General features: G+C 40.0%; 1 protein-coding gene across 11 annotated transcripts in view; it reads right to left on the bottom strand.

Annotated features, from left to right (window-relative positions):
- The window catches only part of MRPL1 (mitochondrial ribosomal protein L1), a 118,081-nt gene that overhangs the window by 66,552 nt on the left and 34,630 nt on the right, over positions 1 to 16,899 (bottom strand). For 3 of the 11 annotated variants that reach the window (XM_021100620.1, XM_003129122.6, XM_021100623.1), the window contains one exon: positions 4,367 to 4,481. In XM_021100620.1, the coding sequence (XP_020956279.1) occupies positions 4,367 to 4,446 (80 nt within the window). In that variant the 5' untranslated portion in view covers positions 4,447 to 4,481. Of the gene's footprint in view, positions 1 to 4,366; positions 4,482 to 11,491; positions 11,589 to 12,621; positions 13,312 to 13,576; positions 13,592 to 16,899 lie in introns of those variants that run through there. The other 8 variants (XM_021100615.1, XM_021100622.1, XM_021100618.1 and 5 more) reach the window with 8 other exon arrangements.

The raw sequence follows: 16,899 nt of genomic DNA, 5'->3' as shown, positions 1-16,899 counted from the left end.
GAGAATGAGAGGAAGGCAAGCAAGTAAGAAAAATAGCAGCTAAACTTTTAGCACTAGCATGATAGTATAAAACCTCTGAGGAATCCAGACACAAGGGAAGTTCACACTCAAGACATGAGCCCTTTCCACAGACCTCCACCAGAGGCTCCCAGGGAAAGACAGGAGCAGGCCAGGAGACTAGAAAGCCTCCCTCGAGGGTACAGCATGCAGAAGATCAGCCTCTGCTGCAGGAAAGGCAAGCAACCCTGAAACCCTCTAGGTTACAGGTAAACACCCATTGGAGGTAGGGAAAGAAAAGAAGAAAAAAAAAAAACACCAGAAAAAAGAAAAAAATATTAAAACTTCTATCTTGGGGGTAGGGTAGGAAGCAGTCTTGAGTGAAGTATCCTCTATAAAACTAGGGAAGGGCCCAGACACTGTGGCACATGACCTGCAAGAGACACACACCATGGAGAGAGGGGAGAGAAATACCTAGAAAACCTCATCCCCAAGGACCAAAGACAGTGGGCTACTCAAGACAAAGGCTGGATTTGGAAAACAGAGACTCCCTTCTGCACCCATCATCAGTCTGACAAGCACTGAATAATAAGCACCAACAGTCTTCTACTAGGAGAGGAGGAAGAGTAGGGAGAGTGACCTTCTTCTAAGGCACAGCTGCACAGGCAAGGCGGTAAACTGAGCATGGAGCAGGAACACTGAGAAATGAAAACCTTCCAGCAACCCAGCCCCCACCCCAAGCACAAGGTAACAATACAGAAATCTGATGTGGTGGGAACCATAGCAACAACAAAACCAAACCCAGCTCAATTTCCAAATGGATTGACTCAACTTTGCTGAGACAGAAGAAGCATGTCCATTTCTAGGCATAAATACTATGTATTTTAGTCTCAACTGTTCTACATAAGATATCTAGTAGCCAATAAAAATTCTGAGGTACACAAAGACCCAAGAAAACGAACCTATACTCAAGAGAAAAGCAGAACCAGAGTCAGAGATGCCCCTGGCAAACCAGGAGTATACACACACACTTTTAAGTGACAAAAGATAGAGAAGCAAGCATGAGCCCTCTCCCTATCTCAACTCCTGATAAAAGCTTAGCCATGCAAAAAACTATTTTTAGTATATGAAAGTCAATACATTAAAAAATTAAAATCACAACTAAAATTATGAATACCATGATTCTGGTCAAGCTACTGAAGAACTCTCATTGTCAGATACAGAGAAAAATTATCTGCTAATAATTTTCTGTAATTTTTAAGGATGCATATTTCTCATACCACGCTTTTTTTTTTTTTTTTTTTTTTTTTTTTTTTTGTCTTTTTGCCTTTTCTAGTGCCACTCCTGGGGCATATGGAGGTTCCCAGGCTAGGGGTCTATTCAGAGCTGTAGCCGCAGGCCTACGCCAGAGCCACAGCAACACGGGATCCAAGCCGCGTCTGCAAACTACACCACAGCTCACAGCAACACCGGATCCTTAATCCACTGAGCAAGGCCAGGGACTGAACCCACAACCTCAGGTTTCCTAGTCGGATTTGTTAACCACTTAGCCACGACGGGAACTCCACTCATACCACACTTTTTAGTTGAGTGAAAATTCCTTTTAAAGTTGTACTGGAATAGAATATGGGGAAGATATAAAATGAAAAATTTCTATAGGATGAAAGAAAAAATGGAAAAATGGGCAAAAGATATAAATTAGAAATAAGATGAAGAAATAAAAATAAAGATTGTTAATATCCAAGACTGTTAAAAATGTGGGCATTCTCACTCACTGCTGGGTGGGGGTGTAAGTTGGAAAAAGCAAGATTCTAACTTCTCAACAACAAAAAAGAATCCAGGTACTATTCAAAAATCAAAGGAGACCTCCTGTTTATTTATTTACATTTCTGCTTCCTCTCCCTGCATCCTATATTCAAGCCATATCATTCACTTTCATGTCTCTGAACCACTGAAATATCTTTCTCCCAACTCCCCTGCAAAATTCTCTTTGGGGACCCAGTTTAAATACTTCTTGCCATATTCTCCTCCAGGAAGAATTACCTGACATTTCATCTGTGATCCCATTGCACTTCATTCATTCATCTACTTTAACAATTAAAACATAGTAAAGGTATAGTGCAGATATATGCTAATCTATAATATATAAAAAGCTCCTACTAATCAACAACAAAAAAAATGGAAAAGGACATAAACAGAAAGTTTATGGTAAAGAAAATATAAATGGCTCTTAAACATATAAAAAGAGTACAACCTCAATAATAATAATATACATTAAAACCATGATGATACCATTTATTACCTATCAAACTGGTAAAGTTCAAAGATTTTGACTATACTGGATATGGGAAAATAGGCATCCTAATAATGTTTGCTGGTAAGAATATCAATTGGCAAGATCTCTATGAAGGCAATTTGCTATTACCTATCAAAATTATAAATGCAAACATATTTTGACTCAATTCTATTTCTGAGCTTATACTACAAACATATTCATAATATTTGATAAGATCTATGTACATGATTATTCAAAGCAGGACTGTTTTAACAGCAAAAAACTAGAAAGATAAATGCATATCAATAGAGGGATGGTTAGGTAAATGATGGTATATTCACACAATGAAATATTATACCCATGTTCACTGTAGCACTATTTACAATAACCAAGACATGGAAGCAATCTAAGAAAGACAAATACCATATGATTTCACTTATATTTGTAATCTTAAAAAAACAGACAAACTTACAGATACAGAGAAAGATTGGTGGTTGACAGAAGCAAGGGGTGTGGTGTAGGTGAAATAGTTGAAGATGGTCAAAAGGTTCAAATTTCCAGTTATAAAATAAGACATACAAATGTAACGTACGGCATGGTGACTATAATTCATACTATTATTTGCAGACCTGAAAACTGCTAAGAGAGTAAGTCTTAAAATTTCTCTTGACAAGAAAAAAAATTTCTAACTGTGCTTATAGATGTTAACTAGATTTATTGTGGTGAGCATTTTCCAATATGTATAAATATCAAATCATTATGTTGCATACCTGAAACTAATCTAATGCTATATGCCAATTTTATCTCAAATTTTTTAAAATGACTAGACAGCTCTGTCTGAAATAATCTCCAAGATATGTTAAGTTAGAAGCAAGCAAGATGTAGAACAGGGTGTATCGTTAGATAAGAAACTATTTTCCTCTACTCACAATTCCAACGTTAAATGTGTAGATTTTTCCATCAGCCTCCAATTATCCAACAGCTGGCTATCCTATAATTCACAACTCTGACACTATTACCTGGATTAAGCATCAGATCCCACAAGTGAAGGGCTCTGTCCCACAAGGCTGCCCCCACGTCAGATGCCAACTGCAAGTCTGGGTCTGCGTACTTTTGGTCAATGGTTATCTATCGGGAGGTTCTAGGGCCCCCTTCTCAGGCTTCCTAATTTACTAGAATGGCTTGCAAAACTCAGAGAAACACTTAACATTTACTGGTTTATTGTATAATAAAGGATATGATAAAGATACAGATGCACAGCCAGATGAATAGGTACATAGGACAAGGTCCAGAAGCGTCTGCAGCACCGGAGTTTCTGTACCCACTGGGTTTGGGTGCATCACCCTTCAGACATGGGTGTGCTCACCAATCCAGAGGTTCTCCAAACCCCACAGTTCAGGGATCTTTATGAAGGCTTCATCACATGGGCATGCTCAATTATGAACTCAATCTCTATCCCATCTCTCCTCCCTGGAGGATGGATTGTAGGGCTAAAAGTTCCAAACTTCTAATCCCAGCTTGGTCTTTCTGATGACCAGTCCCCATCCAGGAGTCCACCAAGAGTTGCCTCAAAAGCCAAATGACTCTCTTAATTGCCCAAGAAATTTTAAGGGTTTTAGGAGCTCTGTATCAGGAACTGAGTCAAAGACCAGATACTTTTGAAAACTGCTCTTAGCATCCCAATCACTCAGGAGATTACAATGGTTTTAGGAGCTTTGTGTCAGGAACTGGTGGCAGAGGTCACTATAAATATTTATTATGTCACAAAATTCTAGCTCCAATACTTACTAGCTCTATGACCTTGGGCAAGTTGCATAATCTATTGGTGCCTTTGCTTTCAGTCTCTAAAAAAGAGCATAGCAATGGCTTGCACATAAAGTCTCTGAAGGAGTTAAATCAGTTATTGAATGTTAGTGTTTGATGCATGTGAAATATTATTATAATAAGTCATTATCTCTCCTTCAGGACTATCAGGTTAAAGAAGCAGAGATGATAAACTTTTACAGCTTTATGACCCTGTACGTCTTTATGGAACCAAGCATAATGTTTTTTAATCAAAGATTTAAGGGCAGAAATACCTAAAAAAATACTTACTTCGTAGCAGCAGCAGCAAAATGTCTGTTGGGCAGCTGAATGTATACAGAACGAGGATAAAGAGGCATCTGAGAAACCATCTTGGAAAGACTATGCCTTTGATGATGAATCAAGACTTGAAAGAAAAAAACATGTAAAATATTAAAATATTAACTTTACATTCATAACTTTTACACTCTCGATGTTTTCAAAATAAAACATATTCAGTATTTTGCGATTGTTAACCATTCTTTAAAAAGTGTGAAAGTGGAAACTGTACTTCTCGAAACTAAAGCGAAGTAAATACATCTAACCGAAGAATTGTCTTTTTATTTTTAACTTAATCTAGTTCAAGCTCAACAGAGTAAGTTAGCTCTACTATTACAGATTAAGCATATATAGTCTGAATTTTTCTTAGTTTAAATTTTATTATTCTTTTTTTGGTATAGATTATATATTCACAGAGTTGCCCAAGGTACTTCTAAAGGAAAAGAACAAAGTGGAAAAAACTACCTTATGAAAGATCAAGACTTATTATAAAGCTATGGTATTTAAGACACTTTGGTATTAGCTTAAGTATAGAAAGACAGACTAAAGAAATAATAGGAGTTCCCGTCGTGGCGCAGTGGTTAACGAATCCGACTAGGAACCATGAGGTTGCGGGTTCGGTCCCTGCCCTTGCTCAGTGGGTTAACGATCCGGCGTTGCCATGAGCTGTGGTGTAGATTGCAGACGCGGCTCGGATCCCGCGTTGCTGTGGCTCTGGCGTAGGCCGGTGGCTACAGCTCCGATTCAACCCCTAGCCTGGGAACCTCCATATGCCGCGGGAGCGGCCCAAGAAATAGCAACAACAACAACAACAAAAGACAAAAAAGACAAAAGACAAAAAAAAAAAAAAAAAGAAATAATAAACGCCCAGCAACAGACTCATGCACATATGGATATTTGAAATATAACAGAGATGTTATTGTAAATCACTGTGCAAAGAACTCAATAAGTGATGCTAAGACAAGTGATTATCCACAGGCAAACGAGTATATTTAGATCCCTATCTCACACCTTAGCCACACACAAAAGCAAACCTCAATGGACTGGGGACTCATATGTAAATGGCAAAACTTACATGTTTTCAGAAAATATCTTTATGATTTTGAGGAGGGAACAATTTCATAAACAAAAAACAAAAGCACTAACCAAAAAGTGACTACATTACTGTTAAGATCACCTGTTTATCAAAAGATACTTTAAAGAAAGTAAAAAGACAAGCCAAAAACCTGGGAGAATATAATAGTAAATACATACTGAACAAAGGATTAATATACAGAATACACCAGCATATAAATCAAACACATAACTACGTATATTATTTAGGGCAGCTGACAAAATTTTTTTCACAAGATTTTCTCATTGAAGGAAGCAGTGCTTTGATCTTATTTTGGACAGGTAAATGTGTAGGTTTGAGATAATTTAAGTAGCACTATTTTACATACATCAGATTGGCAAAACTTTTCTTAAAAGTCCAGGGTAGCTGAAAATGTCGCATAAGGGCAAATTTTACACCCAACAGTTACGAGTGTGAATTGAAATACCACTTCGGAAAATAAAGTGCATTACCCAAAGAGTCTGGGCATCAAGGATGTAGTAACGCTACTCTAGGGCGTGCACCCTTGCACCCTAGAGGATCTCTTACACATGTATACTCAGAGATGAATAAATAAACCTACAGCAGGATGAATAAATAAATCATGGCATAGTCCCATAACGAAATCTATAGGGCTGTAAAAATAAACCATGTGCTATAGATAGATAGACAAGTAGACAGATAGACAGATCTTACAAATAATTTTGAGAAAAAAGTGACAGGAATTCATTTGGTAGTATTTAAGTTCAAAAACATGCATAAGTAATCAACACTGTACTTGAGGTGTGTGGGGGGGTGTGTGTGTGTATGTGGGTGTGGGTGTGTGTGGGGGGGTTTCTATGCAGAAAAACAATGAAGTGATAAAATAGAAATTTAGGAGTTCCCGTCGTGACGCAGCGGTTAACGAATCCGACTAGCAACCGTGAGGTTGAGGGTTCGATCCCTGGCCTTGCTCAGTGGTTAAAGATCTGGCGTTGCTGTGAGCTGTGATGTAGGTGGCAGATGTGCCTCGGATCCCGAGTTGCTATGGCTCTGGCGTAGGCTGGCAGTTACAGCTCTGATTCAACCCCTAGCCTGGGAACCTCTATATATGCCGTGGGAGTGGCCCTAGAAAAGGCAAAAAGACCAAAAAAAAAAAAAAAAAAGGAAAGAAAGAAAGAAATTTTAGAAAAAGTGCTTACCTCTGGGGAAGAAGCAAATGAAAGAAGACAAAGGCACTTGGGCTTTGAAGTAATGTTCTGTTTTTTTAAGCTTAATAGTAAGTATCTAAAATTTTAAATTATTCTTTACATGTTATAAATATATTCTGCACACAGAAATACTAGCAAATGTTTGAAAAAAGAATATACAAAAGTCTTCCTCCAACCCCTAACCCCCAGCTTCCCTCCCATGTTTGCATTTTCTTTTGCATCTTTCTAGTAATATTATTTCCCCCTCTTTTATAAAATGATAGCACACTCTATGTACTATTCTACACCTTGCATTTTCATATAAAGGTATTACAGCCCATTTTCACACATATATTAGACATAGATATACACATGTAATTATAAGAAATGTATATACATATCCTCATGTGTGCCTTTCATAAAGTTATGTTTATATGTATAGATTACAGTAATAATTTCATATCAGTTCATAAAGACTATCTTTTTTTTGTCTTTTTAGGGCTGCACCTGGGGCATATGGAGGTTCCCAGGCTAGGGGTCTAATCGGAGCTTTAGCCACAGCGATAGCAATGCAGGATCTGAGCTGTGTCTGTGACCTACACCACAGCTCACAGCAACATCAGAAGAACTCTGAAATCCACTCATTATATAAAACTGTGCCAACAACCAATAGCATGTAAACTGTATGACTAATCTATACATCAAATGAATTCATCTCATAAGTTAAATTCCCAAGTGCAGTGCACTGTGCATGCCAGCATACTGTGCACGCCGAATAGCTACCACTGCGTCCATCCTGTGGCCTACATGTGAGCCCCACGTGAGCTGTCCCCTGCCTGTCACTCAATACCACTCTCCTACGTTCCCACTGTGATCCTTTCAGATCCTTGAATCTCTCAAGCCCCTCGAGTTAATTCTTGCCTCAGGGCCTTTACAACTCAATTTCACCTTTCATCTTCTAGAACAAAACTGAAGTACAAGAAGCCACCACATTGCCAAGGGGGACGGGGAGGGAGTCGGGTGGTTGGGGAGCTTGGGGTTAATAGATACAGACTATTGCCTTTGGAAAGGATTAGCAATGAGATTCTGCTGTGTAGCACTGGGAACTATGTCTAGTCACTTATGATGGAGCATGATAATGTGCGAAAATAGAATGTGTACATGTATATGTAACTGGGACACAATGCTGTACAGTAGAAAAAAAATTGTATTGGGGAAATAACTATTAAAAAAAAAAAAGAAAGAAATCACCACAACTGTGAATTCTGTAAACATTGTGGGTATGCCTTTTGGTGCAGTATAGGAGACCTGTTTACTAGTGGGAATTCTTTGCCACACACAAGACATAAGAGGCCTTAATGGCTAGGAAGAAAAAGGGAAACATACTAATGAGATCTAGTTCCTGCCCTCCAGAATCTCAAATTTAGTGGGCAATGCTAGTATGCAACGTCGAAGAGGAGACCTCCCATATTTTTAAAGAAGCCAGTTATCTTGAAAAATCACATATGGTAAGTGAAGGAAAAAAGCAAATACCCACTCAAGATTTGGCAAACACTTCCAAAAAATAATTCTGGAGTTCCCGTCGTGGCGCAGTGGTTAGCGAATCCGACTAGGAACCATGAGGTTGCGGGTTCGGTCCCTGCCCTTGCTCAGTGGGTTAAGGATCCAGCGTCACCGTGAGCTGTGGTGTAGGTCGCAGACGCGACTCGGATCCCATGTTGCTGTGGCTCTTGTGTAAGCCGGTGGCTACAGCTCCAATTCGACCCCTAGTCTGGGAACCTCCATATGCCGTGGGAGCGGCCCAAGAAATAGCAAAAAGACAAAAAAAAAATAATAATAATTCTAATTGTACTACACAGGAACCCAAAAACCTTGGCAAGATCCTCAAAATAATTCTCTAGAACACATCAAACCGCAACCTGCAATAAAATAACTACTGCTTCTAGAGCTCCCAGCCACGACAACCAGAAACTAAAATTTTCAATAGAAATCAAACTGTTAGAGACTAAGAAAAACCAAACTAAAAAAATACCACTATTTAAATAGCATTGTTAGACCATGATATCTGTATTTTCAATCTGTATATAGTCAATTTATCTATCTGTAGTATTTTATATTCCTGAAACACATTTCTTCTCCTCTCATTCTTAGCAGATAACCTCACTTGCTAAAACAAAAGCCCTGAGAATTTCCTCAACTACTTATGAATCCTCCTGAATCTGCACTCATTCTCAAAAGTCATGCCCACCCCTGCCCCATGGCAATGAGATGGAAAAAACTCCATCTCCTTTGCTAGCTGATTCTCTTAAATCTGATACTGAAAGGTTAAGAGTTCTCCAGGGTCTCTCAACCTAACTCTCTAACTCTCACCCTCCCTAGGAGATCTTAACCTTCCCACCATCAGCACCACAGTCCAGACCACCTTCCTCTACTACATGGATTACTGCAGCAGACTCCAAACTGTTCTATCTTCTACTCTTGGCCCCCTCCACTTCTTTTCCACCTACTCGTAAGAGGGATGATTTTTAAAATGAAATCTCATCATATCCTTAAAACATTTGGATGGGTTCACTGTGCTCTCTGAATAAAGTAAACCCTTAACAAGGTCCTCCATGAGCTACTTTTAACCCATCTAGTGAGCTTCATCTGACACCACTCCCTCTCATGCTTGCCACACTCCAAATACACTGGTCTCCTTTCAATTACTTGAACACACCATGTTTTTTACAACCTTCAGATTTTCCAATATAATCTTCCCTCCATCTGTGACATTCTCCCCTACCACTTTCCACTTCCCTTTCCCACAGCTAACTCATAAATATCCAAAGATCTTTCAGGGACTCTATTTAAGCTACTTCTTCAGCAAAGTCTTCCCTGAAGACCCAAAATAGATTAAGTCTCTCATATACACTATTAGAACACCATGTACTTTTCCTTCAGAGCACGCAGGACAATTGTAATTATAGAAGTAATTACAATGAATGTCTGCCCCTCAATAGATAATAAGCACCATAGCCAGGGAATGCAAATAGCTTGTTTACCATTCTGTTCCTAACACATAACACAGTGTTTGGCAAATGAAGACAAAATAAACATGTTGAATGAAAGAAGGAAATCTGAACAAATAAGAGCAAAAACTGGATTTCAATTACTTTAAATATTATTCATTAAAACACATGGAAAAGCGGTGGCATTTTATTGAAGATCTAGGTATTCATTCATTCAGTTGACAATGTATATGCCAACGAAACATGCGCTAGCACTGCTTTAAGCATTCTGTGAACAAAACAAATTCCCTGTCTCCTCCTAGCAGGGGGCGACACCACCAGTAAACATAAAATGGTACTCGTGAGGGGAAACCCACTGGGTAAAAGGAATTGAGAATCAAGGGAAAAGTGGGCTGCGATTTTAAATCTATGGTTAAGGTAGGCCCTTTTAAAAAGGTGATGTGTGAGCAAAAGCTTGAAAGAAATGAGAAAGTCAGTCATGAAAATATCTAGAAAAAGTATTTCAAGGCTACTCCACCTAGGAGAAAAGGTTCTCCTAACAAAGGAAGGTCCTTGGTGTGTTTAAGGAACAGGGAAGCCAGTGTGGCTAGAGCACAGTGGGTGAGAAGGAGCGCAGCTGGAGATAAGCTCAGGGTGGTAAGCTAGGTTAGTGGAGGTGAGAGAAGGGAGCAACCAAAAGATGTGTAAGATCCTAGCCCAGTGCTGTCCAATGGAAGAATAACATAAGCCACATGTATAACTATAAATTTCCTAACAGCAACAATAAAAAAAGATTAAAAAGAAACCAGTGGGGGGAAAAAAAAAAAAAACCAGTGAAATTAATAAAAATTAACATCTTAGTACAGCTAATACCCCAAAATATTATCATCCCAACACATTATCAATATAAAAAATAATTGCTATCTTACTTTTTGTTGGTACTAAGTCTTCAAATCGAATGTGTATGACACATTCAATTTGAATTAGCCACATCTGAAGTATTCAATCATGGATAACAAAATAGCATATCTGTAGGCCACTCTAAGAAAAAAGAGGAAGGCTTTGCAGAGTTTTGAATACAGGAGAAACATGATTTAATTTACATTCTTAAAGGACCAATGTGACCACCTGTTGAGAGTAGACTGTAGAGAAATCTAGGTAAGGGATGGGCTTGGAAGGCAGTTGCAGTGAAGTATTGAGAAGACATCAGTTTCTGGATTTATTTTGAGGGTGAAGCCAAAAGGATTTGCCACCTATTTAACATGAAGTGTGAGAAAAGAGGGGGAGTCAAGGATATTCTGAGGTTTTGGTCTGGGCAACTAAAGGATGAAGTTACTATCAAATGAGATGGGGAAGACTCCAAGGCTATGCCAATGAGTTTGATTTCAGACAAATGTTACGTGCTGATTAGATATACAAAAGGAGATCTAGAATAGAGAGATGAGTTTATGAATCTAAAGTTCAGGAGAGAAGTTCTGATTACAGATAATTTTGAGAATCATTAAGACAGACCATATTTGAAGCAATGAAACCTGGATAAGACCATCAAAGGAATGAATTTAGATACAAAAAACTTCAGAATGAAGGATGGAATGCTGGCTCCTGAGACATTCCAAGGTAAGAGATTGGGAAGAGGAGGAGAAACCAGCAAAGTAATGTGAGAAATGACAGGTGAAATAAAAAGAAAATGAAGAAGTATCTTGGAAGCCATGAGAAGAAAATGCAGTAAGGAAAGAATGATAATCTTTGATTCTCTTTTTGGTTTCTTTGTCTAACGTTATTTCTGTCATACACGAAGACAGCACCATCAATCTCTTTTCAATAAAGATACACTTTTTGGTTTGCTCACTTTGGGTCTGTCGTGATCTCTTGCCGCCCCTATCCTTCAAGCAACAACTGTCCCAAATAGGGAATGCTGTTCTTTACAATGAGTTTCCTGTGAGAAGCTCAGAGAAAAAAAAAAAAAAAAGCCAATTAATCAATTACTAGTTATATGAACTTACCCACATACTTAACAGAATCAGTTTCTTTCTCTGTAAAATGGGGGTGATCCTGACTGTTGCCTCCACCTAAAGATCTACCATAATAATTAAATAACAATGTGTATCTCTGTGCTTCAAAAACACAAACTTTTTAAAGTATTGTAGCTAGGAGTTCCCATTGTGGCTCAATGGTTAACGAATCCGACTAGGAACCATGAGGTTGCAGGTTCGATTCCTGGCCTTGCTCAGTGGGTTAAGGATCTGGAGTTGCCGTGAGCTGTGGTGTAGGTCGCAGACGCAGCTCGGATCCTGTGTTGCTGTGGGTCTGGCGTAGAGGAGTGGCTACGGCTCCAATTCGACCCCTAGCCTGGGAACCTCCATATGCCACGGGAGTGGCCCAAGAAAATAGCAAAAATACAAAAAAAAAATAAAAAATAAAAAAAATAAAGTATTGTAGCTAAAAAAAAAAAAAAGCTGTCATCTTGGCCTTATTAACTGCTGAAAAGAGTTGCTACCAAGAAGTGCTACAGAAATAGTCTCCAAATTAAACAACGTCTAATTGACGTTTAAGAACTGTAATTGTCTGCAACCATGTGCTCCGAAAGCACCAAGTATTTTAAGTGCCGCACAAATACACCGCCTTTTCCACTCCAGAACTCGTTTGACGTATCAAACTCCTTTCTCTTGCAGCCCACACCCCCAGCACGGGAGAAAGAATCATTTCTCTGCCTCCGTCCCTACGGGTGACTAGAGCGGTGTCAATGTACATCCGCCTCCCACTCTCCACTCCTAGAGTGGACAGCTCCTGAAAGGAGTGAAACCTCTGGTAAGGTCTCTTTTAAAGAGTAACGACGCTCTGAGAGTCCAAAAGAGTAGAGGCCTATCCAGTCTCCGGTGCAGAACCGCACCCAGTAGAGTCCAGCCTCCACTGTGCTTCCACAGAAAATCCTGCGCCAGAGCTATTTCCCCTGCAAGCCCAGAAGATCCCTTGCTTTACCTCTACTGAGGACTCTTACGGCCACCGCCATGTTGACCATTCCGGATTGTGTCGACGAAATTGGTCCCCCGCTTCAACGTGGAAGAATGTTACAAAAGGTTCCTATACGGAAACTGTGGAGGGGGAAGAGATTCGAAGGAGCAAGAGGAAAGGGGCTGGAACCAAAAGCTTTCAAGCCAGCGGGGGCGGGCGCATGGCGCGGTGCCCTTTGGCAGTGTTCCCGTCAGTCCTCCGTACTGCGTAGGACCCAGAGTTTCGTGGTTCCGGTTCGACAGCTTAACCACCTTCAGGGAAATCCGCCCTTCCTGGAAAATACGGTCCTGTTGGCGATACTCCATTTTATTCCTTTTTATTTTTTTCTTCTTTTTGATTTTGCAAGTGTACTGAAAGCGATCATTTTTAATAGATTATGAGAGTACTTAGGAAAGCACGAAAAACAAAAAATCGAAGAATCTCACCAGCTTCCACCGCCACGTTTCCAACCTTGCAAATACTTAAAAATTAGCCAGACTTTCCACTACCAACCGAAGGGGGTGTGCCCCTCCCTAACAAACTCTTTTTAACTCATCACAAGGTCAGCCTGGTTTTAAATTAGTCCGAACATTAATCACCTCTACATTTTCCCCCCTGCTGACCAGCTGTGCCATTAGGAGCAAGTGAATAATAAAACGACAAACTTATGGAACCCTTCTCGTTTTAAAATGGCAGATCTGAGACCTACGGACAAGTTATTCTGACTGAAAAAAAAAAAAATCAGTATCCTTTCCATTACGTCACAGCTGTCGGTATGGTTTATCTAAAACAAATCTGATCACGAATTATATCACTTCCTAGTTTAAATAAAACCCTGCCGTGACTATCTCCAGCTCGCTTCTGGCCTCCGCCTACCTCCCCGGCCTCAACCCCCTGCCAGCAGCCCACGCCCCCAGCACCAGACACAGGCACAGTTTCTCACCTCCATGACTTTGTTCATGCTGTCCCCTCTGTTTGGAACGTCCTGTTCCATATCACCTAGGTAACTTTTTTTTGTTGTTTTTTTTTTTTTTTTCAAGCCTTCAGTTTAGGCTTTACTGACTGATGAAGCCTCTCTCGGCTTCCCAGGCTGAGTTATGGCCACCTCTTCCTGGTTTCATATGAGACTTATTTTTGTTTATCCATTTCTTTTAAACAGTCTTATCCAGGTATATAATTCACATATCATACAATCCACCAATCTAAACTGTACAATTCAATGGACTTTAGTGTATTTACAGAGTTATGTGACCATTACCACAATGTATGTGTTTTTCTCACTAATCATCTGAGTTCTTGAGGGCAGAAATCATGTCTTACTCATTTTTGTAACCTCAGCACGTTACCAACCTGGCACAGAGGAGGCTCTCAATAAATGTTTGCTGAATAAATGAATATTATACGCATGCATGAATCATTGACTCAATTAGAATAGCAAGCCTGCAAACTTGCTTCTGTGGAGCTGCCCATAGGACTGAATCAAAGTAGGAATTTCACAAATGCTTTTTTTTCTTTTTTTTTTTTTGTCTTGTCTTTTTGCTATTTCTTTGAGCCGCTCCCACAGCATATGGAGGTTCCCAGGCTAGGGGTCAAATCGGAGCTGTAGCCCCCGGCCTACCCAGAGCCACAGCAATGCGACATCCGAGCCGCGTCTGCGACCTACACCACAGGTCACGGCAACGCCAGATCGTTAACTCACTGAGCAAGAGCAGGGACCGAACCCGCAACCTCATGGTTCCTAGTCGGATTCGTTAACCACTGCGCCGCGACGGGAACTCCCCTCACAAATGCTTTAATTCACATTTGTATTTTGTACCCATCTTCCTGAAAAATAAGATTTCTGATTTATTTTCCTGCTTTGTCAATACCTAAGTAATTACTTCAAAGTTTCCACACCCATTTATGGCTGTTATTTTAAAAAGTTTCAAAGAAATTGAATCTACCTTTATAATCTTTGTCCCTTTCACCTTCTTTTCCCTTCCTCCCTTCCTCCCACAAATATGTGAGTATTTGTACCAAGCAGTGTGCCTGACAATACATAGATGTGGAGAGTAAAACCAAAATAGCCCTTGTTCTCATGATATTTAAAAATGAATTTCATGTAAGGGTAAATGCCAGAATTAGAGCAAGTTTACCTAATTTATCTCAGACAGAAACAAACACCCAGATTAGAGATGCTGCTCCTTAGACTCCATATACCTCCCTTTCCATAGCTAGGATCAGTTGGCCCCCATCTGTATATCTCTGTGTGTCTCCTGCTGTGATAAGAGAATTTAAACATCCAATATTGGGACTCAGAGTAACATAGACTATGCTTGTTGTAGTCACCTTATTAAGCTTATTAAGTTAATAAGCTTATTAAAGCAACGTCCTGTAAAGGTACAGCTTACCAGATCGCCCACTTTGGGCACCAGAACTTGATAGCATTAGTCATGTGGGGTCCAGAGTCCGGTTATCTACATACAATAATATATAAAGACGTTATTTAGTTTGAGACTTGTAAACAGTGCAAAAAATCCATACTCTGAAGTGGGAAATCCAAGCCTCTAAATATTTAATTCATAAGGAGGTTCCAATTAAAGAGAGGCAATAGAGCATTTTGGTTAAGCCGTGGTGCTCTGGAGCAAAACGTCCTGGGTTTGAATCCAGTATCAGCCCTTACTATCTGTGTGACCCAGGGCAAGTTACTATACCTTTCTGAGTCTCCGTTTCCTCATCTGTGACATGGGGCTAATAATGAGATGATTTACTTAGATACTACTATACTTGGAACAGAGTAGTAAATGTTCATTAAATGTTACCTGTTGTCATTACTAAGGAGCCAATGAGAGCTCTTGACTAGAAAGGCAAAATGAGTAAGTTATTCTAGTACCCTTTATTCCAATTTCTGCTAATTTCTTAATATGGTACATGCCATTCCTTTTCCTACATGTGCTAGGATGTCATTTTCTTTATATGAGAACTTGTATTAGTATTTGCAGAAAATCTTTAGGCTATGCTTATGCACTTCCTCAAAGTTCACTTTAAAGCAACTTTTCTCAAATGTTTTCTAGGAAGGTTTTAATTCTCCAGGACTCTTGGCAACATGCCAGCTGACTGCTTGCCTGGCTAATTTCCCTGGGAAAAGTTTCTCAATATTTGCCTAGCCTTGTAGTTCTCTGTCTCTCTCTGTGTGTGTTTTGTTTTTGTTTTGTTTTGTTTTTTTATTTTTGTTGTTTTTTGCTTTTTATGGCCACACCCGCGGCATACAGAGGTTCCCAGGCTCGGAGTCCAATCGGAGCTGTAGCCACTGGTCTGCATCACAGCCACAGCAATGCCAGATGCGGGGCATGTCTGCAAACTACACCACACTTCACGGCAACACCAGATCCTTAATCCAGTGAGCGATGCTAGGGATCAAACCCACAACTTCATGGTTGCTAGTCAGGTTCACTAACCTCTGAGCCACGGTGGGAACTCCTGTTTTTGTTTTTGTTTTGTCTTTCTAGGGCTGCACCTGTAGCATATGGAAGTTCCCAGGCCAGGGGTCAAATCAGAGCTGCAGCTGCCAGCCACAGCCCCAGCCACAGCAACACCAAATCTGAGCTGCATCTACAACCTACGCTGCAGCTCACAGCAATGCTGGATCCTTGACCCACTGAGCAAGGCCAGGGATTGAACCCACATCTTCATGGATATTAGTCAGATTTGTGACCCGCTGAGCCACAGTGGGAACTCCCTCTTGTAGTTCTCTTGATGTGTGTTCTCTGCCTTCCTCAACTATCTTCAAAGGAACTGGAAACTCCTTTGCGAGAAGAGTCACTTCTCATTTGGGGTTCAAGTTGAAAATGGATTCTCCTATTGGACAAAGACGAGGCACTCTGTGACGTTTCTTACTTCACTAGTGTGTATCAGAATCACCTAGAAGGCTTATTAAACCTTGGATTGCTGTGCTCCAGCCCCTAGATTTTCCAATTCAGTAGCCCTGAGGCAGAGCCCATTAATTTGCATTTATAGTAGGTTCTCTGCCGATGCTGATTTACTAGTCCAGAGACCACACTTTAAAAACCACTCCCTACATAATATCATGAAACATTCGCATCCATACCTACCATTAACTTGAGGAGGAGTTGTTTTGTTTAACCACTTTATACTCCATATAACATTATCTGTCCAACAACGCTTAGGAGAAGTTTTAGGGGACAGATTCAATTGGGAGATTTAGAACTGTCCAGTGGAATGCTGGTAAATGTTTGACAGCTGGCTTTCCAGTACAAAAGACACAAA

The sequence above is a fragment of the Sus scrofa genome, chromosome 8 (genome assembly GCF_000003025.6).
Source record: "Sus scrofa isolate TJ Tabasco breed Duroc chromosome 8, Sscrofa11.1, whole genome shotgun sequence".
Taxonomy (NCBI): domain Eukaryota; kingdom Metazoa; phylum Chordata; class Mammalia; order Artiodactyla; family Suidae; genus Sus; species Sus scrofa.
This window is presented reverse-complemented; position numbering and strand designations above follow the sequence as displayed.